The 20,505-nt window shown below is 47.9% G+C and overlaps 1 protein-coding gene across 1 annotated transcript in view; it reads left to right on the top strand.

The window, feature by feature from the left end:
• RAD51 (RAD51 recombinase) overlaps positions 1 to 20,187 on the top strand; it is a 147,786-nt gene extending 127,599 nt beyond the window's left edge. The window contains exon 10 of the mRNA XM_069208568.1: positions 19,603 to 20,187. Coding sequence (XP_069064669.1) covers positions 19,603 to 19,726 — 124 coding nt within the window. The 3' untranslated portion in view covers positions 19,727 to 20,187. The remainder of the gene's footprint in view (positions 1 to 19,602) is intronic.
• Positions 20,188 to 20,505: the final 318 nt, after the last annotated feature.

The raw sequence follows: 20,505 nt of genomic DNA, 5'->3' as shown, positions 1-20,505 counted from the left end.
TGGTAAACCAGGGAGCAGTGTCTCTAGCCATGGCCTGATCGTAAAGGAGGGAGGATAGAGAATTGCAACTGCAATTGGCAAGATTAAGCATGGAGGAAAAGAAAGCAGAGAGAGAAGCAGAAGCCAAACAAGCTGAGGCTGAAAGGGCTTTGGCTGAGAAGAAACTTCTGTTGGCTCACAAACTGAGTCTCAAAGAGCTGGATATCAAGTCTAGGCAGTCTTAGTCCAGCAGTGATGGTGGCAGCATACATGCAGAAGGTTTGTATACCCAAAAATGTGGTGCCAAGTTATGTGGTGGGAGATGACATTGATAAGTGGTTGGCTGCTTATGAAGATGCACTAAGGGCTTGTGGGGTTCCTGAAGAGCAATGGGGGGCAGGCTTTTGGGAATATCTGCCAGTTGTTGGGAGGGAGACACTCCTCACATTGGATCCAAAGGATCAGAACACATACTCACCCATGTAAACCACTTTACTTGCCAAGTTTGGGCCGACCCCTAAGAAATGCCGGCAGAGGACAGCACCAAGCTCTCCACACAAACTTGGGTAGACTTTTTTGATCTTTCCAGTAAGGCACTGAATGGTTGGGTGCGGGCTGTAAAGTGGATGACTATGTGGGGTTTTATAATTTGATCCTGAGAGAGCATATGCTCTGTGTTTGCTTTACAGAGCTGTGCCAGCACCTAGTTGACAGCAAGCTGACTGACCCTAGGAAGCTTGCTGAGGAGGCGGACCTCTGGGTTAGCACCTGAGTGCCAAAAAGGTATCTGGAGGGACACCCATAAAAGGTGGTCAGGGTGTCGCTTAGGCTCTCATTATCCTAATAAGGCTACTGGTTTTGGGTGGCAGAATCACGTGTATTGTGGGGGACTGAGTCTGATCCCACACCACGTGACACCTGTCGACCTAATCCGGGTTTTGTTCCGGCTAACTAGCAGTGCCTCATCTCCACCCGAAGGCGGGGATGATTGGGCAACCAAGCGCATAACACAAATTACTTATTGGGGAAATTGTGGTCACTCAGATCTCATCTGTTTCTCTCAGTTACATTGTCTCACATATGCAAGGATAATCCGAGGCAGAGTATAGTTCAATAAGGTCTTATTGAAGTAACTGCATCTCAGATAATAAAGCATGTATTGCAATAACTAGGACGATGAAGCATGACAAGATTAAAATTGTGACAAGGTGAGAAACACACAAATAACGCTACCATGTTGTCACTACGGTTTTTAAGAATAGTTCCTACCTAGACTATGTTAGAGCACAGCATGTTAAGCTCTAATTCTGCCCTTCAAGTTCCCCTGGGAAGACATTATCCCTCATACCTGAGCAGGAGGCATGTAGTCTACATAAGTAGCTGCAGCGAAGCAATCAGCATACAGTCGTGGTCATCTGGGTGGAATCTCCATCTAACGTACACTGGTCAAAGTAGTGTGTTTATAATAAAACAGCTGATGTTCCAAAAAAGGATCCCCACGTAAGAGTGTGAATGTTTCTGTGAACATTAGAGACAAAGCGTACCACTTTTGCCGGCAACCTATCTTACTGCAGCTTTGAGATAAGCACAGAGTTAAAGAAATGTATTGTTTAAGAACGCAGTGCTGGCCTAGGGAAAGAACAGCTAGATAGAGAAAATAAAACAAGACCTCAAATGTGGCTATTGTTAAAATAATAAAAACTAAGCTTAATAAAATATATCTAGGTTAAAGTGCACAGCGACAGGCCTAGTATGCTAAAATAGTGTGTATAAATAGCTAAAATGGCTACACAACAAGGGTTCCCACCAGAAGAAAGACGGGGCAGAAAAACTTAAAAATAAGGAGTTCTGAAAAGGCCCCCAAAACAATTCCCAGGGGGGTTGGTGGTAACCAGTCCCAGCCTGAGTCTGAGACCACGGTTCTTTGATACGGAGAAAGGGAAGTTTGTACCCAAATGCTTAGAGTGCACCCTGCATGGGCACTTCAAGGGCAACTCCAAGAGTCCCATGCAGGCACAGCCCCCCACTGGAGGGCAGACACCTGGTTTGGCTAGCATAGCGCTCTGGGAGGAGGTAATCCCAGATAGTTTTGGGGAACAGATAGAGGTAACCCTAGTGCCCTGGGAGATGAGGAAATGGGGCCAAAAGCTCACATGCCTGCCAATACTTCCAAGTATAGGCAGTGGGTCACAAATAATGGGTTAAGGGTGGAGGCTCTGCGTGCACAGGAGCCAGCATGACCACTATCCGGGGTCAGCTGGTGTCAGCAGAGCAGGTAATTTCCAATACATTCCCCCAGGTCATAGTCGCTGACAATCGTGAGAGTCACCTACTGGTGGATCTCGTTCCCTTTGAGTGGGGGGGGGGGGGGGGGGGGGGAGTACTCTGAAGGTAGCTGAGAATCCTGCCATGCCTGTAGATTGTATGCTAGGCAACGACCGTGAGCATACTACCTTGAAGGAGGTGGAGCTCAGGCCTCACCTGGAGATGTTAGGTTTGCCTGAATTTGGTCTGCATTACCACACTGTCCATGGCTGCCTGGGAAGAAAGTCAAGGACGTCTGGAGCCTGAAACAATGGCCCAGACAGCTGCAAAAAGGAAGGACCAGGGGCACAGGAAACCCGAGCCCAGACATTCCCGCTGTGGTTGACGGGGTCCCAGAGGACGAGGTGGCACCTAAGCCAACTGGTGAGGACATCGCCGCCCTGGGTAACCTGCCTTAGCTTGCTGGCTGGCAAGTTTAGGGTGGGCCCACCAGGGAGGAGTTCTGCAATGCGCAGAAAGAGTGCCCCGCTCTTGGTGGTTTGAGGCGACAGGCCGCAGCCCAGGCAGCAGGTGAAGGCTCTGGCGATCACCATATCTATTAGGAGAATGATTTCCATTACAGGGTGCCCAAGGTGCCAGAAGCTGGGGCAGCACTTGTGCTGGTGGTCCCCCAATGCTACCGGGCCTGCCTACTGGGTTTGGCTCACTACGTCCCCCTGGCGGGACAATTGGGGCAAGACAAGACCTTTGCCAGGCTTGTCACACACTTTTATTGGCCTTGAATGCGGGTAGCCTCAGATGCTTTCTGTAGGTCCTGCCCATCCTGCCAGGCTATTGGGAAGATAGGGAAAAGGCTCAAGGCCCCCCTGATCCCACTCCCCATCATTGGTACCCCCTTTGAAAGGATGGGCATCAACGTCATTGGTCCCTTGGACTCCAAAACTGCCCTAGGCAACAGGTTTATCCTGGTTTTGGTGGACCATACCACCCGCTATCCAGAGGCAATCCATCGAAGGTTAGTGACTGCACCAGTGGTGACCAGAGCTCTGATGGGGATATTTACCCGTGTGGGATTCCCAAAGGAGATTGTGCCTGACAGAGGCACAAACTTCATGTCTCCGTCCATGAAGTCCATGTGGGATGTGTGTGGGGTGACCTACCGGTTCACCACCCCTTACCATCCTCAATCAGATGGGCTAGTAGAAATGTTGAGCAAGACCCTAAAAGGCATGGTCACAGGCCTACCTGAGGCCATGAGGTGTAAGTGGGATGTCCTCTTGCCATGCCTTCTCTTTGCTTATAGAGAGATGCCCCAGAAAGGGGTGGGGTTCAGCCCTTTTGAACTTCTCTATGGGTAGCCTGTCAGGGGTCGCCTAAGCATTGTGAAAGAGGAGTGGAAGAAAGCTCCCAGAAACCCCTGCCGCCCCCCCCCCCATGTTGTGTTCAGTTACATGCTGGCCCTCCACAGCCAGATGCAGTGCTTCTGGAAACAGGCCAAGAGCAACCTTGAGGCCAGTCAAGAGGTGATGAAGCAGTGGTAAGACCAGAAGGCCACCCAGGTAGAATTCTCACCTGGAGACAGTCTGGGTAATGGAGCCAGTAGAGCCTAGAGCTCTCCAGGACCGCTGGACTGGCCCATTCGAGATCAAGGAGCGGAAGAGGGGGGCCACTTACTTAGTGGACCTCAAGTCCCCTAGAAATCCCCTAAGGGTGCTCCCTCAAAACAGACTGAAGCCTCATTTTGAGAGGTCTGATGTCAGCATGCTTCTGATGACAGATGAGGGTATGGAAGAGGAAAGTGAGCCTCTCCCTAATCTCCTGTCTGCCAAAGAAGGTGATGGGTCAGTGAAGGGTGTCAATTTCTCTGACTCCCTGGCATTAGATCACAGAGGGGACTGTTATGAGTCATTGGAGCAGTTCTCTTCCCTGTTTTCCCTCACCCCTGGACTCTCACACTTGTGTGTCCATGAATTGACACAGGAGACAGTTCCCCTGTAAAGAATAAAATGTACAGTGTGTCAGATAAGGTGAGGTCCAGCATCAAGGAGAAAGTTGCCAAGATGCTGCTGCTTGGGGTGATAGAGAAGCCCAGCAGTCCCCGGTCTAGCCAAGTGGTGTTGGTTCCTAAGGCTGCTGCTCCTGTTGCCAAGCCAGACCTTAGGTTCTGTGTGGACTGCTGCGGTCTCAACTCTGTCACAAAGACAGATGCTCACCCAATCCCCTGAGCTGATGAACTCTTAGGCAACCAAGTTCCTTAGTACCTTTGACCTCAAGTCAGGGTACTGGCAGATCGCCTTGACTGAAGGGGCACAAGAGAGATCAGCTTTTTCTACTCCTGAGGGTCATTAACAGTTCTGGGTCATGCCCTTTGGACTGAAAAATGCCTCCGCTACCTTCCAACGGTTGGTTAACGGGGTCCTAGCTGGAAAGGATGCCTTCTGTGCAGCCTATCTAGATGACATTGCCGACTATAGTTCCAGCTTGGAGGAACACCTGCTCCACCTCAGAGGTGCTTCAGACCCTGCAACAGGTAGGCCTGACCATCAAGGCCAATAAGTGGCAGATTGGGCAGGGTTCTGTGGTGTACTTGGGACACCTAGAAAGTGGTGGCAAGGTGCAGCCCCTCCAGGCCAAGATCGAAACAATCAAGGCCTGGCAATCACCTAGAACCCAGACAGAGGTGAGAGCCTTCTTAGGTCTCACCAAATACTACAGAAGATTTGTTGAGGTCTATGGCTCATAGTGGCCCTGTAGGAAGTTGGCTCTGTATGTGCTATTTCAAAGTAAGGAATAGCATGCACAGAGTCCAAGGGTTCCCCTTAGAGGTAAAATAGTGGTAAAAAGAGATAATACTAATGCTCTATTTTGTGGTAGTGTGGTCGAGCAGTAGGCTTATCCAAGGAGTAGTGTTAAGCATTTGTTGTACATACACATAGACAATAAATGAGGTACACACACTCAGAGACAAATCCAGCCAATAGGTTTTGTTATAGAAAAATATATTTTCTTAGTTTATTTTAAGAACCACAGGTTCAAATTTAACTTGTAATATCTTGTTTGAAAGGTATTGCAGGTAAGTACATTAGGAACTTTGAATCATTTCAATTGCATGTATACTTTTCAAGTTATTCACAAATAGCTATTTCAAAAGTGGACACTTAGTGCAATTTTCACAGTTCCTGGGGGAGGTAAGTTTTTGTTAGTTTTACCAGGTAAGTAAGACACTTACAGGGTTCAGTTCTTGGTCCAAGGTAGCCCACCGTTGGGGGTGTCAAAGGCCTGTTGGCATTCCACAGTCCAGTTCACTTTCTTGGGCATTTTCTTGGAGGTGAGTTCAGTGAGGGCTGTCACAATGGATCCATATCCCTTCACAAACCTCCTGTAATACCCAGTCAAGCCAAGGAATGCCCTGACTTGAGTCTGGGTTTTTGGAGCTACCCAGTCCAGAATAGTCTGGATCTTGGGTTGGAGTGGCTGAACTTGGCCTCCACCTACAAGGTGGCCCAAGTAAACCACAGTTCCCTGCCCTATCTGGCATTTGGATGCCTTGATAGAGAGGCCTGCAGATTGCAGAGCCTTCAAAACCTTCTTCAGGTGGACCAGGTGATCCTGCCAGGTGGAGCTAAAGACAGCAATATCATCAAGATAAGCTGTGCTAAAGGACTCCAAGCCAGCAAGGACTTGATTCACCAACCTTTGGAAGGTGGCAGGGGCATTCTTTAAACCAAAGGGCATAACAGTAAACTGATAATGCCCATCAGGTGTGGAGAATGCTGTTTTCTCTTTTGCTCCAGGTGCCATTTTTATTTGCCAGTACCCTGCTGTCAAGTCAAAGGTACTTAAGAATTTGGCAGCACCTAATTTGTCTATGAGCTCATCAGCTCTAGGAATTGGATGAGCATCTGTCTTGGTGACAGAATTGAGCCCTCTGTAGTCCACACAAAACCTCATCTCTTTCTTTCCATCTTTGGTGTGAGGTTTGGGGACTAATACCACTGGGCTAGCCCAGGGGCTGTCAGAGCGCTCAATTACTCCCAATTCCAGCATCTTGTGGACTTCCACCTTGATGCTTTCCTTAACATGGTCAGACTGTCTAAAGATTTTGTTTTTGACAGGCATGCTGTCTCCTGTGTCCACATCATGGGTACACAGGTGTGTCTGACCAGGGGTTAAGGAGAAGAGTTCAGGAAACTGTTGCAGGACTCTCCTACAATCAGCTTGCTGTTGGCCAGAGAGGGTGTCTGAGTAGATCACTCCATCTACGGTGCCATCTTTTGGGTCTGATGACAGAAGATCAGGGAGAGGTTCACTCTCTGCCTCCTGATCCTCATCGGTTACCATCAACAGATTCACATCAGCCCTGTCATGGAAGAGCTTAAGGCGGTTCACATGGATCACCCTCTTGGGGCTCCTGCTTGTGCCCAGGTCCACCAGGTAGGTGACCTGACTCTTCCTTTCTAGCACTGGGTAAGGGCCACTCCATTTGTCCTGGAGTGCCCTGGGAGCCACAGGCTCTAGAACCCAGACTTTCTGCCCTGGTTGGAACTCAACCAGTGCAGCCTTTTGGTCATACCAAAACTTCTGGAGCTGTTGGCTGGCCTCAAGGTTTTTGGTTGCCTTTTCCATGTACTCTGCCATTCTAGAGCGAAGGCCAAGTACATAGTCCACTATGTCTTGTTTAGGCTCATGAAGAGGTCTCTCCCAGCCTTCTTTAACAAGAGCAAGTGGTCCCCTTACAGGATGACCAAACAGAAGTTCAAAGGGTGAGAATCCTACTCCCTTCTGTGGCACCTCCCTGTAAGCGAAAAGCAGACATGGCAGGAGGACATCCCATCTCCTTTTGAGTTTTTCTGGGAGCCCCATGATCATGCCCTTTAATGTCTTGTTGAATCTCTCAACTAAGCCATTAGTTTGTGGATGGTAAGGTGTAGTGAATTTATAAGTCACTCCACACTCATTCCACATATGTTTCAGGTATGCTGACATGAAGTTGGTACCTCTGTCAGACACCACCTCCTTAGGAAAACCCACTCTGGTAAAGATACCAATGAGGGCCTTGGCTACTGCAGGGTCAGTAGTCGACCTAAGGGGAATAGCTTCAGGATACCTGGTAGCATGATCCACTACTACCAGGATATACATATTTCCTGAGGCTGTGGGAGGTTCTAGTGGACCAACTATGTCCACACCCACTCTTTCAAAGGGAACCCCCACCACTGGAAGTGGAATGAGGGGGGCCTTTGGATGCCCACCTGTCTTACCACTGGCTTGACAGGTGGGGCAGGAGAGGCAAAACTCCTTAACCATGTTGGACATATTGGGCCAGTAGAAGTGGTTGACTAGCCTCTCCCACGTCTTGGTTTGTCCCAAATGTCCAGCAAGGGGAATGTCATGGGCCAATGTTAGGATGAACTCTCTGAACAGCTGAGGTACTACCACTCTCCTAGTGGCACCAGGTTTGGGGTCTCTGGCCTCAGTGTACAGGAGTCCATCTTCCCAATAGACCCTATGTGTTCCATTTTTCTTGCCCTTGGATTCTTCAGCAGCTTGCTGCCTAAGGCCTTCAAGAGAGGGACAGGTTTCTTGTCCCTTACACAGCTCCTCCCTTGAGGGTCCCCCTGGGCCTAAGAGCTCAACCTGATAAGGTTCAAGCTCCAAAGGCTCAGTTCCCTCAGAGGGCAGAACTTCTTCCTGAGAAGAGAGGTTCCCTTTCTTTTGCTGTGTTGCAGTTGGTTTCCCAACTGACTTTCCTGTTCTCTTGGTAGGCTGGGCCATTCTTCCAGACTCCAGCTCTACTTGTTCACCCTGTGGCTTGCACTGTGCTCTTGTTTTCACACACACCAGTTCAGGGATACCCAGCATTGCTGCATGGGTTTTTAGTTCTACCTCAGCCCATGCTGAGGACTCCAGGTCATTTCCAAGCAGACAGTCCACTGGGATATTTGAGGAGACCACCACCTGCTTCAGGCCATTGACCCCTCCCCATTCTAAAGTAACCATTGCCATGGGATGTACTTTTCTCTGATTGTCAGCGTTGGTGACTGTGTAAGTTTTTCCAGTCAGGTATTGGCCAGGGGAAACCAGTTTCTCTGTCACCATGGTGACACTGGCACCTGTATCCCTCAGGCCCTCTATTCTAGTCCCATTAATTAAGAGTTGCTGTCTGTATTTTTGCATGTTAGGCGGCCAGACAGCTAGTGTGGCTAAATCCACCCCACCCTCAGAAACTAGAGTAGCTTCAGTGTGGACCCTGATTTGCTCTGGGCACACTGTTGATCCCACTTGGAGACTAGCCATACCAGTGTTACCTGGATGGGAGTTTGGAGTGGAACCTTTCTTGGGACAGGCCTTGTCTCCAGTTTGGTGTCCATGCTGTTTACAGCTATGACACCAGGCCTTTTTGGGATCAAAGTTTTTACCCTTGTACCCATTGTTTTGTGAAGAGGCTCTGGGCCCACCCTCCTGTGCAGGTTTTTGGGGGCCTGTAGAAGACTCTTTACTATTTTTAGTTTTGGTTGTCTCATCACCCTTCCCCTGGGGAGTCTTTGTGACCCCTTTCTTTTGGTCACCCCCTGTTGAAGTCTTGGACACCCTTGTCTTGACCCAATGGTCCGCCTTCTTTCCCAATTCTTGGGGAGAAATTGGTCCTAGGTCTACCAGATGCTGATGCAGTTTATCATTGAAACAATTACTTAACAGGTGTTCTTTCACAAATAAATTGTACAGCCCATCATAATTACTTACACCACTGCCTTGAATCCAACCATCTAGTGTTTTCACTGAGTAGTCTACAAAGTGGCTCGAGGATTTTTGAGCCCCCCTGAATCTAATCCTATACTCCTCAGTGGAGAATCCAAAGCCCTCAATCAGGGTACCCTTCATGAGGTCATAAGATTCTGCATCTTGTCCAGAGAGTGTGAGGAGTCTATCCCTACACTTTCCTGTGAACATTTCCCAAAGGAGAGCACCCCAGTGAGATCTGTTCACTTTTCTGGTTACACAAGCCCTCTCAAAAGCTGTGAACCATTTGGTGATGTCATCACCATCTTCATATTTAGTTACAATCCCTTTAGGGATTTTCAACATGTCAGGAGAATCTCTGACCCTATTTATGTTGCTGCCACCATTGATGGGTCCTAGGCCCATCTCTTGTCTTTCCCTCTCTATGGCTAGGATCTGTCTTTCCAAAGCCAATCTTTTGGCCATCCTGGCTAACTGGATGTCCTCTTCACTGGGGTTATCCTCAGTGATTTCAGAGGTGTTGGTCTCTCCTGTGAGGGAACCAGCATCTCTGACTATTATTTTTGGAGTCAGGGTTTGAGGGACCCTGTTCTCCCTAGATAGGACTGGTAGGGGGGAATTTTCCTCCAAGTCACTATCCTCTTCCTCTGAGTTGCCACCCTCAGAGGGGTTGGCCTTTTCAAACTCTGCCAAAAGCTCCTGGAGCTGTATTTTGGTAGGTTTGGGGCCCATTGTTATTTTCTTTATTTTACAGAGTGACCTTAGCTCCCTCATCTTAAGATGGAGGTAAGGTGTGGTGTCGAGTTCCACCACAGTCACATCTGTGCTAGACATTTTGCTTCTAAAAGTTGGAATACTTTTTAAGAATCTACAACTGGTTCTAGAATCTAATTCAAACTTTTACAAACTTTTAAACTCTAAACAGAAATGCTAAACAGGATCTAACACAAGGCCCTAGCAGGTCTTTTAAGAATTTAGAAAACTTTTCAAATTGAAAAAATCAATTTCTAATGACAATTTTGGAATTTGTCGTGTGATCAGGTATTGGCTGAGTAGTCCAGCAAATGCAAAGTCTTGTACCCCACCGCTGATCCACCAATGTAGGAAGTTGGCTCTGTATGTGCTATTTCAAAGTAAGGAATAGCATGCACAGAGTCCAAGGGTTCCCCTTAGAGGTAAAATAGTGGTAAAAAGAGATAATACTAATGCTCTATTTTGTGGTAGTGTGGTCGAGCAGTAGGCTTATCCAAGGAGTAGTGTTAAGCATTTGTTGTACATACACATAGACAATAAATGAGGTACACACACTCAGAGACAAATCCAGCCAATAGGTTTTGTTATAGAAAAATATCTTTTCTTAGTTTATTTTAAGAACCACAGGTTCAAATTTAACTTGTAATATATTGTTTGAAAGGTATTGCAGGTAAGTACATTAGGAACTTTGAATCATTTCAATTGCATGTATACTTTTCAAGTTATTCACAAATAGCTATTTCAAAAGTGGACACTTAGTGCAATTTTCACAGTTCCTGGGGGAGGTAAGTTTTTGTTAGTTTTACCAGGTAAGTAAGACACTTACAGGGTTCAGTTCTTGGTCCAAGGTAGCCCACCGTTGGGGGTTCAGAGCAACCCCAAAGTCACCACACCAGCAGCTCAGGGCCGGTCAGGTGCAGAGTTCAAAGTGGTGCCCAAAACACATAGGCTAGAATGGAGAGAAGGGGGTGCCCCGGTTCCGGTCTGCTTGCAGGTAAGTACCCGCGTCTTCGGAGGGCAGACCAGGGGGGTTTTGTAGGGCACCGGGGGGGACACAAGCCCACACAGAAATTTCACCCTCAGCAGCGCGGGGGCGGCCGGGTGCAGTGTAGAAACAAGCGTCGGGTTCGCAATGTTAGTCTATGAGAGATCTCGGGATCTCTTCAGCGCTGCAGGCAGGCAAGGGGGGGGTTCCTCGGGGAAACCTCCACTTGGGCAAGGGAGAGGGACTCCTGGGGGTCACTTCTCCAGTGAAAGTCCGGTCCTTCAGGTCCTGGGGGCTGCGGGTGCAGGGTCTCTCCCAGGCGTCGGGACTTAGGATTCAAAGAGTCGCGGTCAGGGGAAGCCTCGGGATTCCCTCTGCAGGCGGCGCTGTGGGGGCTCAGGGGGGACAGGTTTTGGTACTCACAGTATCGGAGTAGTCCTGGGGTCCCTCCTGAGGTGTTGGATCTCCACCAGCCGAGTCGGGGTCGCCGGGTGCAGTGTTGCAAGTCTCACGCTTCTTGCGGGGAGCTTGCAGGGTTCTTTCAAGGCTGCTGGAAACAAAGTTGCAGCCTTTCTTGGAGCAGGTCCGCTGTCTTCGGGAGTTTCTTGTCTTTTCGAAGTAGGGGCAGTCCTCAGAGGATGTCGAGGTCGCTGGTCCCTTTGGAAGGCGTCGCTGGAGCAGGATCTTTGGAAGGCAGGAGACAGGCCGGTGAGTTTCTGGAGCCAAGGCAGTTGTCGTCTTCTGGTCTTCCTCTGCAGGGGTTTTCAGCTAGGCAGTCCTTCTTCTTGCAGGAATCTAATTTTCTAGGGTTCAGGGTAGCCCTTAAATACTAAATTTAAGGGCGTGTTTAGGTCTGGGGGGTTAGTAGCCAATGGCTACTAGCCCTGAGGGTGGGTACACCCTCTTTGTGCCTCCTCCCAAGGGGAGGGGGTCACAATCCTAACCCTATTGGGGGAATCCTCCATCTGCAAGATGGAGGATTTCTAAAAGTCAGAGTCACTTCAGCTCAGGACACCTTAGGGGCTGTCCTGACTGGCCAGTGACTCCTCCTTGTTGCTTTCTTTGTTCCCTCCAGCCTTGCCGCCAAAAGTGGGGGCCGTGGCCGGAGGGGGCGGGCAACTCCACTAAGCTGGAGTGCCCTGCTGGGCTGTGACAAAGGGGTGAGCCTTTGAGGCTCACCGCCAGGTGTCACAGCTCCTGTCTGGGGGAGGTGTTAGCATCTCCACCCAGTGCAGGCTTTGTTACTGGCCTCAGAGTGACAAAGGCACTCACCCCATGGGGCCAGCAACATGTCTCTGGTGTGGCAGGCTGCTGGAACTAGTCAGCCTACACAGACAGTCGGTTAAGTTTCAGGGGGCACCTCTAAGTTGCCCTCTGTGGTGTATTTTACAATAAAACGTACACTGGCATCAGTGTGCATTTATTGTGCTGAGAAGTTTGATACCAAACTTCCCAGTTTTCAGTGTAGCCATTATGGTGCTGTGGAGTTCGTGTTTGACAGACTCCCAGACCATATACTCTTATGGCTACCCTGCACTTACAATGTCTAAGGTTTTGTTTAGACACTGTAGGGGTACCATGCTCATGCACTGGTACCCTCACCTATGGTATAGTGCACCCTGCCTTAGGGCTGTAAGGCCTGCTAGAGGGGTGTCTTACCTATACTGCATAGGCAGTGAGAGGCTGGCATGGCACCCTGAGGGGAGTGCCATGTCGACTTACTCGTTTTGTCCTCACTAGCACACACAAGCTGGCAAGCAGTGTGTCTGTGCTGAGTGAGAGGTCTCCAGGGTGGCATAAGACATGCTGCAGCCCTTAGAGACCTTCCTTGGCATCAAGGCCCTTGGTACTAGAAGTACCAGTTACAAGGGACTTATCTGGATGCCAGGGTCTGCCAATTGTGGATACAAAAGTACAGGTTAGGGAAAGAACACTGGTGCTGGGGCCTGGTTAGCAGGCCTCAGCACACTTTCAATTGTAAACATAGCATCAGCAAAGGCAAAAAGTCAGGGGGCAACCATGCCAAGGAGGCATTTCCTTACAGCCCCCCTTAACAGAACTCACATCCAAGAAGCAACCTCAGTTGGTGAATTGGACAGAGGCTTGTCAGAAAGCCTTTGACTCCCAGAAGGAAGGAAGCCATGTGCACGGCCCCCATGCTCAAGGCCCCCAACTACTCCAGAGAATTCATTGTGCAGACAGATGCTTCAGAGCATGGCATAGGGGCTGTCCTAGCACAGCAGAATGAGGAGGGCCTAGACTAACCGGTAGTCTTTATTAGCAGGAGACTATTACCATGGAAACAGAGGCGGAGTGTTATTGAAAGAGAAGCATTTGCTGTGGTCTGGGCACTAAAGAAGCTGAGACCATACCTGTTTGGGACTCACTTCAAAGTTCAGACAGACCACAGGCCCCGCAGATGGCTCATGCAAATGAGGGGTAAAAATCCTAAACTCTTGAGATGATCCATTTCCCTACAGGGGATGGACTTTATGGTGGAGCATCGCCAGGGGACTGACCATGCCAATGCTCATGGTCTCTCCAGATACTTCCGCCTTAGCGATGAGAGCTTCCAAGGGGTTGGGTAGCTCTCCCCACTTTCAGCTGGGAGAGAAGCATATTAGACCTGACAGCCTTAGGGTGGTCACCCCCAACTTTTTGCCTGCCTCCCTCCACTTTTTTTGACACTTTTTTTTTTGCTGGTTTTAGGGCTCTGCACACTTTACCACTACTAACCAGTGCTAAAGTGCATATGCTCTCTCCCTTAAAACATGGTAACATTGGTTCTTACCCAGTTGGCATATTTGAGCTACTTGTAAGTCCCTAGTAAAGTGCACTACAGGTGCCCAGGACCTTTAGATTGAATGCTACTAGTGGGCCTGCAGCACTTGTTGTGCCACCCACGTAAGTAGCCCCTTAACCATGTCTCAGCCCTGCAATTGCAGGGCCTGTGTGTGCAGTTTCACTTCCACTGGGCATTTAAAAGTACTTGCCAAGCCTTCGACTCCCCTTTTTCTACATATAAGTCCCCCTAATGTGGGTCCTAGGTAAGCCAAAGGGCAGGGTGCTGTGTAGGTAAAAGGCAGGACATATACCTGTGACTTTTATATGTCCTGGTAGTGGAAAATTCCTAAATTTGTTTTCCACTGCTGTAAGGCCTGCTCCTTTCATAAGCTAACATTAGGGATCCCTCATATACTGTCTGAGTGGTAGATTCTGATCAGGAAGGATCAGACAGGTCATATTTAGTATGGCCAGAATGGTAATACAAACTCCTGCTGACTGATGAAGTTGAATTTTATATTACTATTTAAGAAATGCCACTTTCAGAAAGTGAGCATTTCTTTGCACTTAAAATCCTTCTGTGACTTACAGTCTGTCTCCAATCCAGGTCTGGGCTGGTAGACACCTCCATTGTGCAGTTCACCCAGACAACCACAAACACAGGATGTTCAGTCACACCTGCACACATCTGCATACTGAATGGGTCTTCCTGGGCTGGAAGTGTGAAGGGCCTGACACATTTCAAAAGACAGTGGCCTGCCCTCACACAATGGACTGACAAGCCCCCTACTGGGACCCTGGCAGACAGGATTGTACTGAAAGGGGACCTTGTGCTCTTCAAAACCACTCTTTGAAGTCTCCCCCTCTTCATAGGCACTTTTGGGTATATAAACTGGGTCCCTGACCCTACCACCTTAGACACTTCTTGCGAAAGACACACTGCACCAGAAACTTCAACCTGCCAAGAGAAGCTGCCTGGCTGCCCAAAGGACTCACCTGGACTGCTTTGCTGTAAAGGGCTGCGGCCTTGCTGTTGCCCTGCTGCCTTGCTGGCCTCTGGCTCTGCTGAGAAGTGCCCTCCAAGGGCTTGGATTGAGCTTGCCTCCTATTCCTGAAGTCTCTGGCCAAAAAATACTTTATCTCTGCAAGGAAAGTCCTTGTACAGCAAAAATCGATGCACAACCTGCCGGAATCGATGCACAGACTGCCCATCGGTGAGAAAATCACCACATCGCCGAACTGGAAAGACGCAGCCTGGCTCCCTGGGTGGAGATCGACGCAGCGCCAATGTTGCACCCGTATTGCGACGCACAGCTCACCGGATCGACGTATCGCCAAGCCGGAATGACGCAGCCCGACTTCCTGTGAGAGGACTTAATGCAGTGCCAGCCGTGCAGCAGAAATTCTGCTGCATCTTCCATCGGATCGACGCAACGGCCGTGACTTCTCCACGCACGCCCAGCCTGTGTATCGTAAATCGACGCAAAGCCCTTGCCGCGTGGAAAAGAATCGACACATCGCGCCTGTGTGTGCCCGGAAAAACCGACGCACACCTATCTTTTTCCACTCATCTCCTCATCTACTGTCTTCGTGCATGTAATTTTGACGCAAACCAGATACTTTGTGCTTGCAAGAGACAATTGTTGCTTTTAAGAACTAAAGACTCTACTTATCATTACAAAAGTGATATTTCAACTTGTGATTATCAAATCTTGATCATTTTGACCTTAATTTCATCAGATAAATATCCTATCTTTTTCTAAACCTTTGTGGTGTCTTTTTGGGATGTTCTCACTGTGTTATTGCATGAATACTTTAAAAATTGCCTTCTAAGTTAAGCCTGACTGCTCAGTGCCAAGCTACCAGAGGGCGGGCACAGGATAATTTGGATTGTGTGTGACATACCCTGACTAGGATTGTGATCCCTATTTGGACACAAGTGTATACCTCTGCCAACTAGAGACCCCATTTCTAACACTAAGCATATGGGCAAATATGCTATAGCTAGAAAATACAGTAAGGACAAACGCCATGGTAGGACTATTGCCTATTTACTGCAACCAGATGGTCAGAAGGGGTTATAATGTGAATTCAGTTGACAGACAACAAACCAATATACAATTCTCACATGGTCGCTCAGTGTTTTCTGTATAGTTATGAAGATCTATATGCTTTGGGGGAGTAGGGGGGAGGGGTAGTCCCCTGTTGACAGATATTAATGGTTATCTCTGGGAATCGACCTGTGTTTTTTTTCAGAACGCACAGAGGGGATATCCTTTTGCTTCATTGATTCCTGTGGAAATTAAAACTGTTATCAGAAATATGCCTAATAGTTAAGCTCCCAGTACTGACTGCCTTACCACTAACGTTTTGAAAAAATACCTTGAACAACATACTCCCCATTTCAATAGCCTGGGCCATGGTGCAAATCAGCCGCCTGCTGCCTACTATGCAAAAAGCTCTAGTGCTGACCATTCTTAAGCCAGCAGTTCTATTCCTCTTACAGGCTGTTTTCTCTGTTGAACATAGACATTAAAATAGTCACTAAACTTCTAGATTATAGAATTTGTTCCCTTACGTCTGGACTAATCCTGCCTGAGCAGTCAGGGTTTTTACTAGGGAGATCTACCTCACATAACCTCCGGACATTTATTGCCACATTTTCACAGCTAGCTCTGGGTGGTATTGCGGTGGCAGTTCCTTTAGATGCTTAGAAGACTTTTGACTCAGTTGAGTGGGAGTTTGATGTGATGCCAGGGAAGATTGGAGTGGGAAACTTGTTCTTTCGATTGGCCAGTCTACTGTACACTGACCCCACTGCTCATATTCGAATATAATATTGGTAAATGGGTAAGACTGCAAGACCACTCTCCAATCACTTTTTGTGCATTTCATGAAAAGCCTTAACTCGCCAAGGACATGCCCAGACATGGGCCCCTTGCTCACTGTGCCAGCAGACCAAAGCTACACCGGATTGATGAGCTCCAGTCAGGGTGAAACCACTTGTGGGTTGCTTGTGTTCCAGTACAGAGAGGACCTAGCTTGGCAATTCGAATTGTACTGGTCCTATTGGAATAGGACCTAGACTGATTTGCTTATGGCAGAGGTCTAACCTGAGGTGGTATGGTGGACAAAAGAACTGTGGGTTGGCATGCTACCTTGAGTGATTGTCAGTGGTTACATTTATTGCAAGGATCCCTCCCATCACCTTTTGTGTTTCTCTGTGTAGGTGGCACCTACCTGCAATTTAAAGAGAGCGTCCCCTGCAGGGGAATAGCTAAGGGGGGTTCAATGGGGGCACCCTTTTCCAACTTGCAGGTGTTGCACTCAGGGGACGTACTTACTGCGCCCCATTTTGTTGTGGCGCTCTCAGTGCGTCATCTGATTACTTGTTAGCCTCTGCGCACAGGCCCAAAATAAAGCGCAGACTCAGAATGTTTCCCTCATTCGACATAGGACCACACCCACAAGCTAAAGGGGGAACACCCCTTGAAGATAGGCCAGCGCACTATGTGCATCAATGCTATCTGTACCACTGAAGATGGCGCACAATCGTCTGTGTCTTATGTAATATCACAGCACCCTGGGGGCGCAGAAAATGGGTGCATGCCAGTTGCACCCCCAGGGGACTGTTTGTAATACATTGTGCAAGTGAAGGTGCCAGGTTCCTAGCAAAGAAACCTATTTATCAATGAAACATTGAATGCCTCCCCACTCATCCCTCTCTGCATTCATCTCAGGTAAGTAAATAACACAGACAAAATGTTCACTCTCTGCCTCCTTTTTAGGATGCCCTCTTTCCTGGGGACAGCACCACCTATCAAGCTCTCCATTTAGCTCAACAGTCCCAAGATTGTGCAGACACATAAGCATCATCAGGAGTATGGTTATTAGAATTTAAGTTGACGACTGGCTGCCACTGAGGGACAGGAGTCTTTTGGATCCTGACATGCATGCGGTCCTCCCAGGGATGCCAACATATATTTCCAGTCCCTTCCCCTTACATCTTTGGATTATCTGGCTGTGTCTGCACTTCTGGGCACATTTTCCCAGCCAAACCCAAGCCTCCTCTGGCACGGTGTAATGACAAGTGCCTTTGTTGGTAACTATCCTCATAAGAGTGGGAAAAAACAACATATATTTCAGGTCGGTGTCACAGAGTCAAGTCCTCAAGACTTCCTTTTTCTGAACAGTCTGGGTGCAGTCTGAAGAACGGTTGTAGTTCTCTAGTTAAACAAATCTGTCTGAAGTGGAACTTGGAGGATTCCAGGACAGAGGGAATATGGGCACCGGTGGGGACTTGAAGCCTTTTCCATTTAAATGTATGTTGAAATGCCCTTTCCGTTACAAGACATTCACTATCAAGTTTTTCAAAAACGGCTCCATACACTGACCCTCAGACCTTTCCAGTATTGGGAAGAACCATCCGTTGTTTATTCATGGTTATGCCTGGGAGTACTCTACCTTCAAGCTCGAGTTCTGGGACCGTATAAGCCCTCAACAATCCGATCTCCCCAGACAATTTGCAAACCAGATTTTGTGTGCTTCCATTCTTTTCCTAACCTTGTGGAAATCTGCTCACAGCAGAACAACGTAAGTGTCATTGCTACCCTCTAGAACTATTCTTGACTCCTGTACTGCTCTGAGAACATCCCAGAGAGAGGGTCGGGATCGCATGGATTGTTGAGCCACAGGTCTACCCTTCCCAGTAAAGTGAGGAGTAACATCTTAATTGGGGGGCAAACAAAATGGCTGTCAATTATATTGGAACGATGGGGTTAGTTGCCCTGCAATCTCCCTGTAATTCAGATCCCAATGGATAGGGGTGCAACCAATGCAGAGAAAGCATCCAAGGTCTAGCAGACACTGCCTGGATGTTGGCTCCCCACAAATACATCCACGAGCAGACGCTACTGAACCGCAATTGGTAGTAGAGGGGGCTGTTCTGACCAAGGACACATAGCTGTGGTACACTCTCAGGTCTGAAGACTTCACTCTCCCACGAAGGGATAAAAGAGTTGGACAAAGTCAACAGACTTACTTAGCACCCTGTGGTATGCTAGTTTCCCGCTTACTCTTTCACACCTTCAGTGGATGCCCTGACTGCCTGCCCAAGACAAGTGAGGGTATCGGAGGCTAGATGAAAAATGGGTGCCCTATTGGTTCAGTGGAGAATGGTTCATAGGCAGGGTAATGCAGGTGCAGACACTAATTTGCTGCAGAGTTTTCCCCAGTTGCTGCAGACATGGCAAGGCATGAGTATTATGGGGTTTGAGGGGGAAGACATAGAGTGTCCAAAGCATCCCTGGCCAATAAGACCATCATTGCAGTCAACTTAATAATGGATGGCTTCATGGTTCCAGCCATTGAAGGGAAGATGAACGAGCTAGAAAGAAGTCTGGAAGCTACAGAGTTCCCATATCCTTCAGTCCCAACTCACCCCCTGTGCATTATGATGCATCTGCTGGCCTGGTGACTGCCCTCTGTCCCACTCAGGTGTCTGGCCGACGTAAATACTGCAGCCTCATCTCTCTGATGAGCAGTCACTCGTGGGCCCCTGTAGCCATCCAGTGAGCGGACCAGGTATGATTTCTTCTCCCTTGTGAAAGTGGCATGGAGAGTAGGTCCTGGTGTGTGCAGAGGTAAGATGGCAACTTCCCGGAAATATGGCTTCTTGAAGGTGGCTCAAAGAGGGCCTCACTAGTGCTCTTTTACGAAAACATATAAATGGTAGCAAAGTAAGATAGTGAGACAGTGGCATAAGGAGCAACGAACAATGCCAGTTTCAGCTTGCCTGGGTGTGAAGACTGAACAGTGTGTTTCATCTCCGAAGAACAGCGAGTGGTCGGTGCAGATAATTCAATTTGTTGTACAATTTCCTATCCAGTAATCCATCAATAATACCATGGATGCCCCGTCTTTGTTCCTTTGCAACTTAAAGTACTGTGTAGCGGGGGATACTTTCTAACCTAACTTTTGATTAATTGAACTCTGAGTTCTAAAGCATACTTACTTAACCTTTGTAGTTACTATGCCTTATTTTGCATTTTGGAGATGGCTATCTAATAAGTATTTTTGTTTGTTTTTTATTTCAGGCTGTATTTAAGAAAGGGAAGAGGCGAAACCCGAATTTGCAAGATCTATGATTCTCCTTGCCTTCCTGAGGCGGAAGCAATGTTTGCAATTAATCCAGATGGAGTAGGCGATGCTAAAGACTAAATCCACGATGAGCGCCTCAGAACACACTGGCAAAAGACTAACTTAACAGAGCTTTACATTCTGTTGCCTTTATGTACATGGCCAACAGAGAAACGTCTACACGTGCAAGAAAAATTCTACGTAGTTTTAATGTTGTGAATGTATCAGCATTTCACACAAGGTGTTTGATTTATATTTCAGTGCATTTATAATGCGGCAAGAGGCTATTCTACGTGAGCCTCACCCTTCATCACACGTTTTGCAGTGGTTCCGGACCAAGAAAAAGGATTGTCGACATCTCACGTTCAGTTATTCAGTGGATCCACTGCCCATGATGAGTTTATTTTCCTCTTTTTTGTATTTTTCAACCTAGTCTTTAAAAGGTTTAGGACTTTTTCAAAACAAAAATGTTTAGTATTGCGTTTAAAGCAGGCAGTACAGTCCTTATTATTTTAACTATCAATAAAAATTATTTTTCATGATGGAAAGTATCTATGTTCGTGCAAATACAACTTCAGGTTGGCCGAGAACGCTGCTGCCACGAAGTCTCCAGCCTTTTCTGTAGTAAGAGCTGTTTATGTTTAATGAAAATCACCCGGAGCTACTAATATTATTAGTGTTGTAATAGTGACCATATCAAACACAATTACATTATTGTCCATCCATGCAATATGGTCAGCAGCGATCATCTCAGTGCATCAGACATAGTTACTAGCAGTAGTGTAAAAAGGTTTATCAATTTGAAATGTGTCTATGTGGGTAATAAAGAACACCCATACCTGCATTTCCCCTGGCACCAA

Source organism: Pleurodeles waltl, chromosome 9 (genome assembly GCF_031143425.1).
Source record: "Pleurodeles waltl isolate 20211129_DDA chromosome 9, aPleWal1.hap1.20221129, whole genome shotgun sequence".
NCBI classification, from domain to species: domain Eukaryota; kingdom Metazoa; phylum Chordata; class Amphibia; order Caudata; family Salamandridae; genus Pleurodeles; species Pleurodeles waltl.
This window is presented reverse-complemented; position numbering and strand designations above follow the sequence as displayed.